The sequence below is a fragment of the Zingiber officinale genome, chromosome 5A (genome assembly GCF_018446385.1).
Source record: "Zingiber officinale cultivar Zhangliang chromosome 5A, Zo_v1.1, whole genome shotgun sequence".
Classification (NCBI taxonomy): domain Eukaryota; kingdom Viridiplantae; phylum Streptophyta; class Magnoliopsida; order Zingiberales; family Zingiberaceae; genus Zingiber; species Zingiber officinale.
This window is the reverse complement of record NC_055994.1, coordinates 127,161,492-127,175,003: the sequence shown is the minus strand read 5'-3', so window position 1 is coordinate 127,175,003 and position 13,512 is coordinate 127,161,492. Positions and strand designations below refer to the sequence as shown.

General features: G+C 39.0%; 1 protein-coding gene and 1 pseudogene across 1 annotated transcript; one reads left to right on the top strand and one right to left on the bottom strand.

Annotated features, from left to right (window-relative positions):
• Window positions 1–705: 705 nt before the first annotated feature.
• On the bottom strand, window positions 706–885 carry LOC121983413 (annotated as a pseudogene).
• A 9,452-nt stretch (window positions 886–10,337) lies between these two features.
• On the top strand, window positions 10,338–12,240 carry LOC121981665 (CBL-interacting protein kinase 16-like). Its single transcript, XM_042534295.1, has one exon. It carries the CDS (start codon window positions 10,809–10,811, stop codon window positions 12,129–12,131), a length of 1,323 nt encoding a protein of 440 aa, XP_042390229.1. The 5' UTR covers window positions 10,338–10,808; the 3' UTR covers window positions 12,132–12,240.
• The last annotated feature ends 1,272 nt before the right edge of the window (window positions 12,241–13,512 follow it).

Below are 13,512 nucleotides of genomic sequence, written 5' to 3'. Positions count from 1 at the left end.
GGTTGATGTTGCTGATCCCTATGCATTGAAGAATCCCAAAAATTGATAACCTAATTGTATGTGACTTGAGTTTACAAACAAGCATAAATGGACAACATTCATCAAGCAATTCAACCGATACTTGATAGTTCAACAGATTTTAAGCATGTGGCAGAAGTACCAAAATTTGCATTTTAGACTGCCTTGAAGAAGAAGACAACAAGCTAGAATAGCAATCTGAAACTATAGGCAACCAAATCTGAGGATGAGATTACACCAAAATAGTACCGCAATTTCAACCTAACAACAGCAGAGGTTGAGGATCTTGAGACAGGGCTCGGGCTCGGAGGAGGCAAATCTGCGGAGGAGTAGGAGAACTAGGTCGTTGCCTGATGCGTTTTCTGCGGAGCCGGAGTCGCAGAACTGCTCAGAAGAGGCAGTTCTACGTTTTTTGCGTGGTACGAGCACTAGGTCGTCGGCGTCGCCGGCGGAGGGTCGCCGGCTGGGTTTTGCTCAGGGAGATCACAGGAGGAGCGCGGGAGAATGGCGACGCACCGCCGGTGGAGGCGTCGGATCACGCAAGGTGAGGTTAGGGCTCCGTCGCGTCTGCATTTCTACGCTTTTTGCGATCTACGTTTCTGCGTGGGCTCTGCACATGAGCTACACGTGATGCAACAATTTATATGGGTTTCGTGGTCCAGGGAGGGACTAGGGAAGAACGGGTCCAGAGGATCTGCGCCCCTAGACAGGTAGGTGCGCATGGACAAGCGACAAAGCATCTGCAGTATGGTGTGTCTCGAGAACCTCAACAGTAAGTTATTATAGTAGACTCTATTTTATATTAAATATTAAACTGATAAGAACATATACTACATTTGATCTTAGCCAAAATGTAAAGAAGGATATGCTTTCTAACGTCGTCGGCGAAGATATTTATAGAAGCTTCTCTACTCATGATGTTATCAATACTAAGATATGAGACTAAAGAGAATCATGACAAATATAATTTTTATATAAAAATAGTGAGATTATATATATATATATATATATATATATATATATATATATATATATATATATATATATATATATATATATATATATATATATATATATATATATATATATATATATATATATATGAGTTGTGATATGCTGCACACGCGACTGTGCGCGTCGCGCAGTATATCAACTCTCTCGAAATATTTTTTTTTGGTCCCCATCAATTTTTTTCCCGTGGGTTTTGCCGTAACGCTCACAAGTCTTCTCCTCGCCTTCCTTCTCGCCTCCGCCGCCCTCGCAAGTCCTGCTCGCGACCGGCGCCGTCGCGCCCTTGCCCTCCGCTTCCCTCCCTCGCAAGTCCTGCTCGCGACCTCGCCTCGCTCATCTTCTCGCTTTCACCAAGAGCAGAACTTCGCTTCGCTCGCGTGTCCTGCTCGCGACTGGCGCCGTCGCGCCCTTACGTCTCCCTTTGTTCTACAGTCTGACTCCGTCGCCTCGCTCATCTTCTCCCTTTCGCCGCGAGCAGATCTCCGCTTCGCTCGCAAGTCCTGCACGCGACCGGCGCCGTCAGGTTATCTTGAACTATTTTTGAAGATTTCAAACTGTCCCTCAACAGGTTATCTTTTTTTTTTTTCTTAGCTTATAAGTTTTGAACATTTTAGCTCCATAAATTGATTACATATTTCCACAGATGACATCTTAGGAGTATTTGTTGCTAGTGAAAATGAAATTTCTTTTGCACTAGCAAAAGCTTCGTGTCAATATACTAATATAGATGTAAAGCAAGGAATGAATAATGGAATACTTCTGACAGTTCAATTACCTGAAAACTGTGACAGTAACTAATAGATAAGAAGTTTAATTATCTTTCCTATTCTATTAAATATCAAGTATTAAGACCAAGTTCAATTCTTTCTAATACATTCTATATTTGGTTATCTGTATTTGTTTCATTTCCAATGCGTTGGATTCTTAGCTATACTATAAAAACCATAAATAGTTTGTGAAAAAATGGTTTAAATTTTAGGAAGGAAAAAGGAGTGCCATTATGTTTAGAGCAGATCATTATTAATGCATGAAGTTCATATAGTTTCAGCAATGCACAGACCTCTCAGATGAAGTTCCAAAGTTCTTTAGAATGATTATTTAGACTGTAGGGTTCCCATCCCTCGCAAGTAAGAGAATTTAATTGAATTAAACTTGCAGTTTTGATTTTATAATAAGTGCATGATCAATGTGACATCGATTAAGAATATCAGTGTAGATGAATCTGTGATTTATTATCCGACATCACTTAATTTTTTTTTTGTTACACTGTACAATTTAAATTAATTGTATCATATTATACATTATGATTATTGTGTTGTATTTTTGTGCTGTAAGGTTGTGCTTGAATGGCATCATCAAGTAACAGCAGCATCAACCATTCCAAATATGAAACTGTGCGATGCAGGGACTGCGGACTAATAGCATTGGTGCTAGTCTCTAGATCGATCAAGAACCCAGGAAGACTATATTATGGATGTAAGCATCATGGATGGTTAAAGTGGGTGAGGTCTGATACTTGACTAAATGAAGACACTAATGATATACATTTTAGGATGTTGCCAAGAGCGGAGTCAAGGGTGGGGAGTGAACACATTGCTTATCCTGGCCATAATATGGGAAATTGGAATGTACCGCTTATGGTCTGGATATTAGTGATAGTGAACTTAATTCTTTTGGCTATATACTTGTTTTGTTTGTTGGTTGGCTTAGTTAAGTAGTACTAGTGTTGTAATGTGATAAAGAAAATATAATTATGGATGATGTTGACATTTGATTTTTTTAATTTATGGATGATGTTGACATTTGTTTGCCAAAATTTATGTTGTAAACATGTCTCTTGAACTTGTTCAGATTGAATGAAGCTTGTGCTATTGAGTTTGGATTCCACTAACATTATTCACTCTAACATTGTGAAATGAGATTTTGACAACCTTGCATTTAACTTTTCTTTGGGAATTTTGGGATGAAATCGTAGTAATTGTATGTATTGATGGTATTGGATTCCTATCTATTTACTAATCAAGTTAGATTCTTGTCTTTTTATTTCCATGAACTTAATACGAACACCTATTCATTTAAACCATCATCCCATGGCTTGTTCTCAAATTTTTTTGCTTAGTAGTATTTACTGCTCACTTTACAGTAATTGATAATCAGATGGCCATCTGATTTCATGGTAGAGATTAGCAAACAAAGGCAGATAGATATTATTTTGATCTCAGGAAAAAATTCGTATTGCTTGCTTGACAAAAACTCTCAGGAAAAAATTTGTAGCTTGACAAAAACCATAACCACCTGGCAATATCAAGACCGGAATTTGTAGGGTTTGCAATAAGTGCAAAATAGCAAGATGGACATTACCAGATGTTGAGAATGAGGATCTAGATCGAATTAGAAAATTAAAGACCCTTTAAAGTGATGTTGAATTGCTTGCTATTCAGGGATAAGCTTATCACAGTATGTATGATAATGTATAAATAATCAAATCTTTTTGGTGTATGATAATGTACATTTTCGAAATAACCGAAAGGATCATTCAATTTTGACGACAATAATGTTTAAGACGAATCAGATCAATCGGCTTAACCCTGGAAAAGACATTGCTCAGAACTCTCTCTAGAGGTGTTCTCAGATTGGACAATAACCAATCCTTGTTCATGATCCCTTCCGGATGCTGCTTCTGTTTACTGGCGCCATTTCTCCATGGTCTGGATCAATCTGGCACTGGCTTTAGCCCCAAAGATATAGTTGATGTAGTCTCTACATAGAAGAGTCAGTTCTTCACCTTTATTTATGAGTACATACTGCATGCGAATAAGAACAAATGTCAGTACATATTGTTGAGGGATTTAAAAAAAAAATCATCGCAAATTAACAGAGGAGCAAGATATGTAATGCCTACCAGAAATATAACACCAATAGTTGCCAAAATCACTTGAAGGAGTTCCTCGTATTGTGTTGAGAATCCTTCGCCCTCCGGCCCACCTGAACCATCACCACCGCCCCTAAAGGAATTTCCACCACCAGCATTTCCACTGAACTATTTTTTCTTGGTATACTCCCTCAACAAGTCCTCCACTGTTTGTTCTGAGCAATATCTTGAATCTACAAGTTAACAGAGGCATGCTTTGTTGCTGCAGTAGTGAAACTCAGGTTTAACATTTGAGCATGAAAGAAATATGAAATGCACATGCATAGAATATTTTCAGAATCTAGATAGTATCAAATCAGCAAAAGATAAAACAGTATCTAGTAGGGAAAAAATAGATAAACAATGAACAAAAATGCTCAATAGTGGAGTTTTCCATTGCACCTCAGATATATAAAGCAGCTGAAATACAGTCTATGTGCACACTGAGGCTAAGACATATATATCCCTACATCTAACCCAAAACCATCCTATTAGTCTCAAGTAGTAACTGGTTTAAGTTCACTATATTTCTACACTGAATCAAATAATACACAGTAATTTCATGCTTCCGAGTACCTAACTTTGGTGCCCAATCTACATTGTTTGTGGATGCTTTGCTAGTCTTAGATAAAGGTTAACAGCTTCCATGTTTCTCTGCCTTATTCTTGCTTCATTCTGTTTACTAGTTTAGACAAAATCTTCCTAGACCTCTTGAAAGGTAAGCTTAAGTAATCAAATGGTCACAACCGACTTCATCAAAGAAAGAAATTAGTGTGTTGATCACATTTGCAATGTTGCGCTGAAAGAAAAGAATTTTACAAAAATCACAGTTCCAGATTTGTTGGAACTGAGATCTAGCAGTGACATTAACCTCATTTTTGTAATGCAGTCCTCATGAACTAGACCTGCAGAACCACAGATGTCAGACAAGGAACTGTAGAAAGAATAGGATAGGCAGAAAAAATGTGCAACGAAGACACCTCATATTCATCTTGCCATCCTTTGTTAAATGGAATACCTGCACAGAAGACACCTCATATTCATCTTGTCATCCTTTGTTGGCCTTTTCAATTGTAGATAACTTTTTGTATTTACTTTTAAGTTCAGCTACAAGCATCTCCCTGAATAAATAACATAATGGTAAAATCCAGAACAAAAGAAATATATACCAGAAAAAGATGATTTCATAAATTCAAAAGTTAAAACTACCTAAGTGCTTCACCAACAGCTTGGTGAAAAATTTTGTAAGTTCCCCCACTTCCTGAAATGTTGAAAGGTAAGCTTAAGTAATCAAATGGTCACAACCGACTTCATCAAAGAAAGAAATTAGTGGGAAATTTGACTCACTTCTTACTCCAGTCAAACTAGAGATAAGTTTATCACCAACTTGAACACATCTTCTAATATACGATGGGTCTTCAAAGCATTTTAAAACTCCAATTACATTTACATCAAGGATCAAGATTCAATAAAAATAAAATATATCAAACCATGCACAAAATCATGGCAAGTCAGCAGGCAAATAACTCCAAATAACTCAATTGCACCTACTAAATCCAAATAACATACAACAAGAGACTGATGATAGTTTACAATCTAAACAAACAAAATAACTCAATTGCATCTACTAAATCCAAATAAAATACATGCTATCAATTAATGCCAGCAACATATGAGAATTGCATAAGATGCATAATAGATCTCTATAGCCTCCAGATTGTGACTGATACAAGTGTGCATTGGTTCCTCTCACTGATTACGACATCCTAGCGCATGTTACTAGAACCTGTAACAATAAAGATAATTATTAATCTCATTTTCTCAATAAACAATAAATCACTATAATTTAACAAATTAAAACTTTCATAGTACCTGCTATAGATCCGAAATCAAATTCATATGTGTCGTCAAGACTGATATGATTATTATCTTCAATCGATCTGTAAGAAATAAATTGGGAAATAAATTTATTATCCGAAATAAATTTATTTGTAAGAAAACATATAATAAAAATGAAAAAAAATGAATCGACACAAACCCTTGTTGCAAATTGAGACAGTTACGCTTGTCATGTGATACTCCTCGTTGTCCGTATCCACGACAAAGCCTAGAATTTGATGTAGATTTCTCCTTTGATGATTTTAATCTCTTCCCACATCCCTTTGTTCTTACTATAGAAGGATCAATAATACCAAGGCTTTCATCAATGGATTTTTTTATTTGACTTCTTTCACTGCATGTTGTACTAATGGACGTCTCTTGAATTTTATTGTAGATACAATCGAATTGTTCATCCAAGAAGGTTGTCCTTTCAGTACTCAAAGATGCATCATCAACTACCACGGAAGCTTTATAGGATAACCTCGAATGCCTCGACATCAAATACCTTTCTGAATCTGGATCATCATTGACATTTTGCTCCCCTAAAGCATATATTGCTCCAACTTTTGCATCTCGTGTCCATCGTTTGAGTATATATGTATTAGGCAAATGAAACACTTGGTTGATACGGAAAAAAGCTAACATATGTCTACATGGAATGCCCTCAAACTCAAATTTTGTGCAACTGCACGATATGTAATCTCTTTATTTGTCATGCGTGAGCACTCTTAATTTTGAGGAAGAAGAACTTTGAAATTTCATCACGTGGTAAACCGCTGAGGCAACTCCTATAAATGACTGTTGCACATAATAACTATGACTCTCGGTCATTTCACTTTGAAACTCCAGCCATTTTTTTTTGTACAGCTTAACCATTTGAGTTTCCATTGGCCAGGTAGTATTAACCCTGGGTTGCTCATTCATATCAATATGGTCCGCAACTAATTCATTGTGTCTTTAATGCCTCAATGCTCTATTAAAACGTGTGATAAAATCCATTAATGAGTTCTTATTTGAGACATATTTCTTGAAAAATGCATGTGAGCCTTCAGATCTCTGGCTACTTGGCATTCCTGCAGAAAATACATGACTAAAATATGTTGGCACTCATCTATGTCTCAATTCATACATCAAGGATAACCAATCATTTTTTTCTAAGTTAGCATCCTTGATAGTCTCTTCCCATGACTTCTCAAAATCATCAGGTGTTGTAGAATTTACAATGACGTTCTTTATGCTATGATAGTGGTTTCGAAAAGTCAAAGGATCTAATTTATCTGGGAATTTATTCAATATATGCCACAAACAATATCGATGCACCGTTTGAGGGAAAACTTGTGCAATTACCTTTGTCATAGCAGGATCTTGATCAGTGATGATAATGTTTGGTGCACCTTTAGGCATGACTTCTGAGAACTTTGTAAGCAACCAAATAAAAGACTCAGTTTTCTCATCACTAAGAAACCCACAACCAAAAAGAATTGTCTGATGATGATGATTAACCCCTACAAACGGTGCCAAAATCAAGCCATATTTGTTGGTGTTATATGTCGTATCAAATACAACTACATCACCAAATACACTGTATGCCCTCCTTGATACATGATCAGCCCAAAAACACCTACTAAATCTGTTATCTGAATCTGTCTCATAATCAAAGAAAAAAGTTGAATTTTTCTCTTGCTCAGATGTAAAAAACTCTATCAGTGATTCAGCATCAATACCCTTTTGTTCATCTCTTAGATTTTTCTCCAAATTTCTAATATCTCTTTCTGTGCAACCGACTCCCTCAGGCCCTCCATACTTTATCTCCAATATTCGCATTTGTTGACAAGTTGGTACATTGGCCTCTGAAAACTGTTTTGTCAATGTTTTCTTTGCTGCTGAAATATTACGATGTGACCGTAGCAAATGCATCTTTGATGGAGTCGATAGTGGATGATTATGGGCTTCTATGAAGTTACTGACAACCCAATTAGGTCCGGCCTGTTTCTTGATAAATGTAATATTCGACTTACAACCCGTTCTAACTGCACCACGCGCTCTTTCCCTTGATACATGATCAACTTTTGATTGTTTATTCGACCGCATTAGATCTGTATGACCCTCTTTAAAGCAAACAAATTGTTTCCATGTCACTTCATTTGTTATCTTATTTTTCTTGCTTGTGTTTATCCTTGAACTAAATCCAGCTTCTCGTGCATATTAATTATAGTATGAATATGCCTCCTCTAGTGATGAGAATTCCATTCCAATTTTTGGCTTTCTATCATCTGCAACTTGGGGAATAAATTCTTAATCATCAACTGTATTTTCTTCCATTTCTGAAGCTCCTCACATTACATTTGACAATATATAAGTAGATAAATAAATAAAAAACATAAGTTATTTTTTATAAAGTCAAATTTGCAAACAATTTAATAGAGAAAACGCAGATAACAAATCACAGATTATAAGTTATTTGACTTGATGATACAATGTAAAAAAAAAATTTAAGTGATGTCGGATAACAAATCACAGATTCATCTACACTGATATTCTTAATCGATGTCACATTGATCATGCACTTATTATAAAATCAAAACTGCAAGTTCAAGATAAATCTGTGAATCCAAATTTAAACCATTTTTTCACAAACTATTTATGGTTTTTATAGCATCTAAGAATCCAACGCATTGGTTTTTCACTAGCAACAAATACTCCTAAGATGTCATCTGTGGAAATATGTAATCAATTTATGGAGCTAAAATGTTCAAAACTTATAAGCTAAGAAAAAAAAAAGATAACCTGTTGAGGGATAGTTTGAAATCTTCGAAAATAGTTCAAGATAACCTGACGGCGCCGGTCGCGTGCAGGACTTGCGAGCGAAGCGGAGATCTGCTCGCGACGAAAGGGAGAAGATGAGCGAGGCGACGGAGTCGGACTGTAGAACAAAGGGAGACGCAAGGGCGCGACGGCGCCGGTCGCGAGCAGGACCCGCGAGCGAAGCGGAGTTCTGCTCATGGCAAAAGCGAGAAGATGAGCAAGGCGAGGTCGCGAGCAGGACTTGCGAGGGAGGGAAGCGGAGGGCAAGGGTGCGACGGTGCCGGTCGCGAGGAGAAGACTTGTGAGCGTTAGGGCAAAACCCACGGGAAAAAAATTGACGCGGACCAAAGAAAAAAATTTGACACGGAAAGTCCACGGGAGCAGGTCCGCACCCGTTCCCCACGAGTTGTTCTGCAGGGGAATCTGTATATATATATATATATATATATATATATATATATATATATATATATATATATACGCGAACGCATCTAAACGGATCGTGCACGCATGGATAGGCCGCCCATGCTGGATTGCTTTCAATAATCTAACAAAACGCAGTGCGATCCCACTGGATTGGGCCCAATAATCGACGATTCCCACTGAATTGCCTCGAGTTTATGCGAATTCTCATATTTAAATATTTGTCTTTAGCCATTTTACTTAACTTTCGGTATTATTTACTTAACTTTTCTAATATCTGAATTATGTATCATATTTCCGTTGTTCTATTAGTAAATTTTATCTATAAAATTTAGAAAATTTTAAATAATTTCAGATCAAAACTCATGTACTCTTAAAAACTTTTTTAATATATTTATACCCTCATCTAAATTTAATAGTGTAAATTAAGAGCAATAAAATTTTAAACTTATAAAAGTTTAATAAAATTTATCACAGATCATTATAAGATATAGGAGGACAATTATACTTACTAACCAACATCATCTATAATGCCATAGAATTTTCCTTATTTAAAAAATATTAAATTTTCTTATAAGTCTCCGTCATTTTCATCCAAAATTAACTGATATACCCAAAAGAACTCTAAAATATTTTAAACTAAAATTACTGTACTCCTAAAAATCATTACTGTACTCCTGAAAATCTCCTTAATATATTCATACTTTCAGATCTAATTTGATAACATAAATTGAGATTAATGAATTTTTAAATTTATAAAAGTTTTATAAAATTTGTCACAAACCCTTTATAAGATTTATAATATACTCACTAATTAATACCACTAATAAATTTTTAGGATTCTCTTGTTTAAAAAAATTATCAAAACTTTAAACTTTTAAATGGCATAGATTAATTAATTAGGTTCATTTAAAATTATCTATCGAACTATAAGGGAAAAGAAAAAAATATAGTACGCAATTTAAGAATTATGGAAATTAAATACCTGATTTATGGTTACCTGATTTATGGTGGCAACCATAAATAAGGTATTTAATTTTCATAATATAATATGGAAACTTGTTCGATCAATAAATGCCTACTTGCTAAACTGGGCCTTATTATATTTTTTAAGCGCCCGACCCGACAAACCAGCACAAGGTTTATCCAACCCAACGGCTGGGCATCATTTTCGCCCATGCCGCCTCCATGTCCCAGGGGGTCCCTCCACAACCCGACAAGCGGATCTACGTGGCAGCCTCCAGTTGGCTCATCTCCGCATACGCGATTAAATTTCGCAGGAACTTCGGCTTCTTTCGCGTTTACCGAGTCCTCGCTTCCTCTCGAAAACCAGGTTCGCTCCCCCCTTCGATTCCGCTGTTGGATCTCTGTTTCTCCGGCTGCTCACTGTTCCGCCGCCAATCCGTTTGTCCTTGCTTATAATAAGCTTCTATTCCGACACAAGCTTAAAAATCCCACCTTTCATCTGTCGGCAAACAGAGCGATCGAGGTGAGAGTAGGAAAGCGCCGCTTTCTCTACTGCTTCAAAGTATAAGCGACCAATCAATTGCAGGAAGAAGGGGAAAGTGTCAAAATCTTATCTTGGTTTAAGATGGAGACGTCGAGTTCATCGTATTCAGATCCTGACGTTAAACGTCCTTCCTCTGCCCAAGATTCTGGCACAAAGTTGTATATTTTGATTCAGAAGGTGAGTTAAGTTTCTACGTTTTCGTCCATGGCGATTGGTAGTTTTGCCCTTTAGGCAGAAGCAGAGCAAGGAATGGGAAAGGAAGCGGAGACGAGGAATCTGGTACTGGGCAAGTACGAGATGGGGCGAGTCCTGGGAAAGGGCACCTTTGCCAAGGTGTATCTCGGCCGTGACCTTCGCACGGGGGAGAGCGTCGCCATCAAGGTCATCCACAAGGACCGAATCCGCCGGGAAGCCGGAATGGTGGAGCAGATCGAGCGGGAGATCTCGGTGATGCGCATCGTCCGCCATCACCACGTGGTGGAGCTCCGCGAGGTGATGGCCACCAGATCTCGCATCTTCTTCGTGATGGAGTACGTCCGCGGCGGCGAACTCTTCGCGCGCGTCGCCCGGGGGGCCCTGCCGGAGGACCAGGCTCGCCGCTACTTCCGCCAGCTCATCTCCGCCGTCGACTTCTGCCACCGCCGCGGCGTCTCCCATCGGGACCTCAAGCCGGAAAACCTCCTCCTCGACCACGACGGCAACCTCAAGGTGTCCGATTTCGGCCTCTCCGCGCTTCCGGAGCAGCGGCGCAACGACGGGCTTCTCCACACGCAGTGCGGCACCCCGACCTACGTCGCGCCGGAGGTTATCCGCCGCCGGGGCTACGACGGGGCCAAGGCCGACCTCTGGTCCTGCGGTGTCATCCTCTACGTGCTCCTCGCCGGCTTCCTGCCTTTTCGCGAGGAGAACATGATGCGGATGTACTGCAAAGTGCTGAAGGCGGAGTATCAAACGCCGCCGTGGTTCTCCAGGGACGCCTGCCGCCTCATCTCCCGCCTCCTCGTCGCCAATCCGGAGAATCGCATCTCCATCCCTGCCATCATGGACCACCCTTGGTTCAAAAAGGGAGCTTGCAGCCAAAATCCTCCTCCCTTCCCGACCCCTCCACCGCCTCTTCCCCCGCCGGTGGACGAGGACGAGCAAAAGGCCGTGAGCCCCAAGTTCTACAACGCCTTCGAACTCATCTCCTCATTGTCGTCGGGCTTCGACCTCTCAAGCTTGTTCAACAATCGGCGCCCTGCAGGGACGGTGTTCACGTCGAGCTCTCCGGCAGCCGCCATCGTGGAGCGGCTGGAGAGGGAGGGGCGGGGGCTGGGGTTCGACGTCAGAAGAGCGAAGCCGTACAAGGTCAAGATGGAGAGGAAGGACGGCGAGGGGTGGAGGCAGCCGCTGGAAGTGACCGCGGAGGTCTTCGAGGCGGCGGCCAGGGTGGCGGTGGTGGAACTCTCCAAGGACTCAGGCGAATCCTCCGAGTTCACCGCGCTCTGCGAGGTGGAGCTCCGCCCGGCGCTGAAGGACATCGTGTGGGCGTGGCAGGGCACCACCAACGTCGCCGACGGCGGTGAAGAGTGACATGAATTCTACGTTGTACATTAATCAATGATCTTCTAGTTTGATTAACGAAGTCGTGACTTGTGAGGAACCATTTGTGAATACTACGGACTAGATTTTTCTATCTTAATTTCTTTCTTTTTTGGATGACAAGAATATTGAGCTCCATGCTTCTATCAGTGTGGCTCTTTTTACTTGCACACAAGAACACTTATCAGCCACTCAGCCATCAACACGTCATCAGCATAGATCAAAAAGTCATCCGCATCTGCTTGACACCTGTCATGACCTGACTTGATGAGGGGTATTATCATGCTGGCTCCGGCCCTAGTTGAGATCCTTGGAAAAAATGATATGTACTTGCCACATGAGATTGTGGGGTCGAAACTTGGGATAATCAGGGTGTAAATTTTCGATCCTTGTGTAACTCATCTCATCTGCCACATGCTCGCTCAGGATGCTATGATTTACCTCTCTCGTGATGACCTTGGGTCGGGTACGGTAGGGGTACTGGGGACGAGCGATTTCGTCTTTTGCCACTTGGAAAAAAATGATGTGTCCCTATTTTTTTATCATCTATCGGATGATTATAATATTCTCATAATGTGTATTATATTTTTGAGATATAATTTAACTTGTCTAATCGGCGAGAGACGTGAAGACAGTGGATCCCAATGCCTTACATTTCACTTAATCTCCATCATTTGATTTCACAACTAAATATTAACTGTTAGCCATAAATTCTCCTAACTGATATCAGAAAATATTAAATGTTTATTAATATCATATTAAGCACAGGATTGTAAAGGAACAGAATAAATGTTAGTGGTATATTTGATAAAAACTTATTTATATTTATTTAATATATAGGATCAATTACATGAATGATTTTAAATAATTTATTTAATTAAAGAAATAATTGTTTATGAACATATTTGTAAATAATATTCATCAATAGTATTTGTAAATAATATGAACAATAGTCATTAAGAAAATTCTTATCAACTTACTAAATAAAAAAATAAAATAAATAAATAAATAAATTTATTGTTAGATATTGGATCTTAAAACGATCAATATGATTTTGCAAGGGAAAATCGAGATGTCATCAATCGATGAAACTTAGAATCGACTTCTAAATCGGAATCTATGTTTCGCGTAGATGAATCTACACTATTAATTTGCTCAAAACCGAGTAGGGATGAATGAGAAATTAATTGTTTAAAGTTAAACTCAAAAATAGCGTTAAGGAAGTAGATGAGAAATAGTCCCACATCTGAAATTTTCAAGAGAGATTGCTTCCTTATATGTATTGTTGTGTTAATGGAGCGAACAAAAAAAGCACAAGTGCTCTCTTTCCATGGGTGAGCAAGTACTTGCACTTGTGGGCCCTTTGTTATGC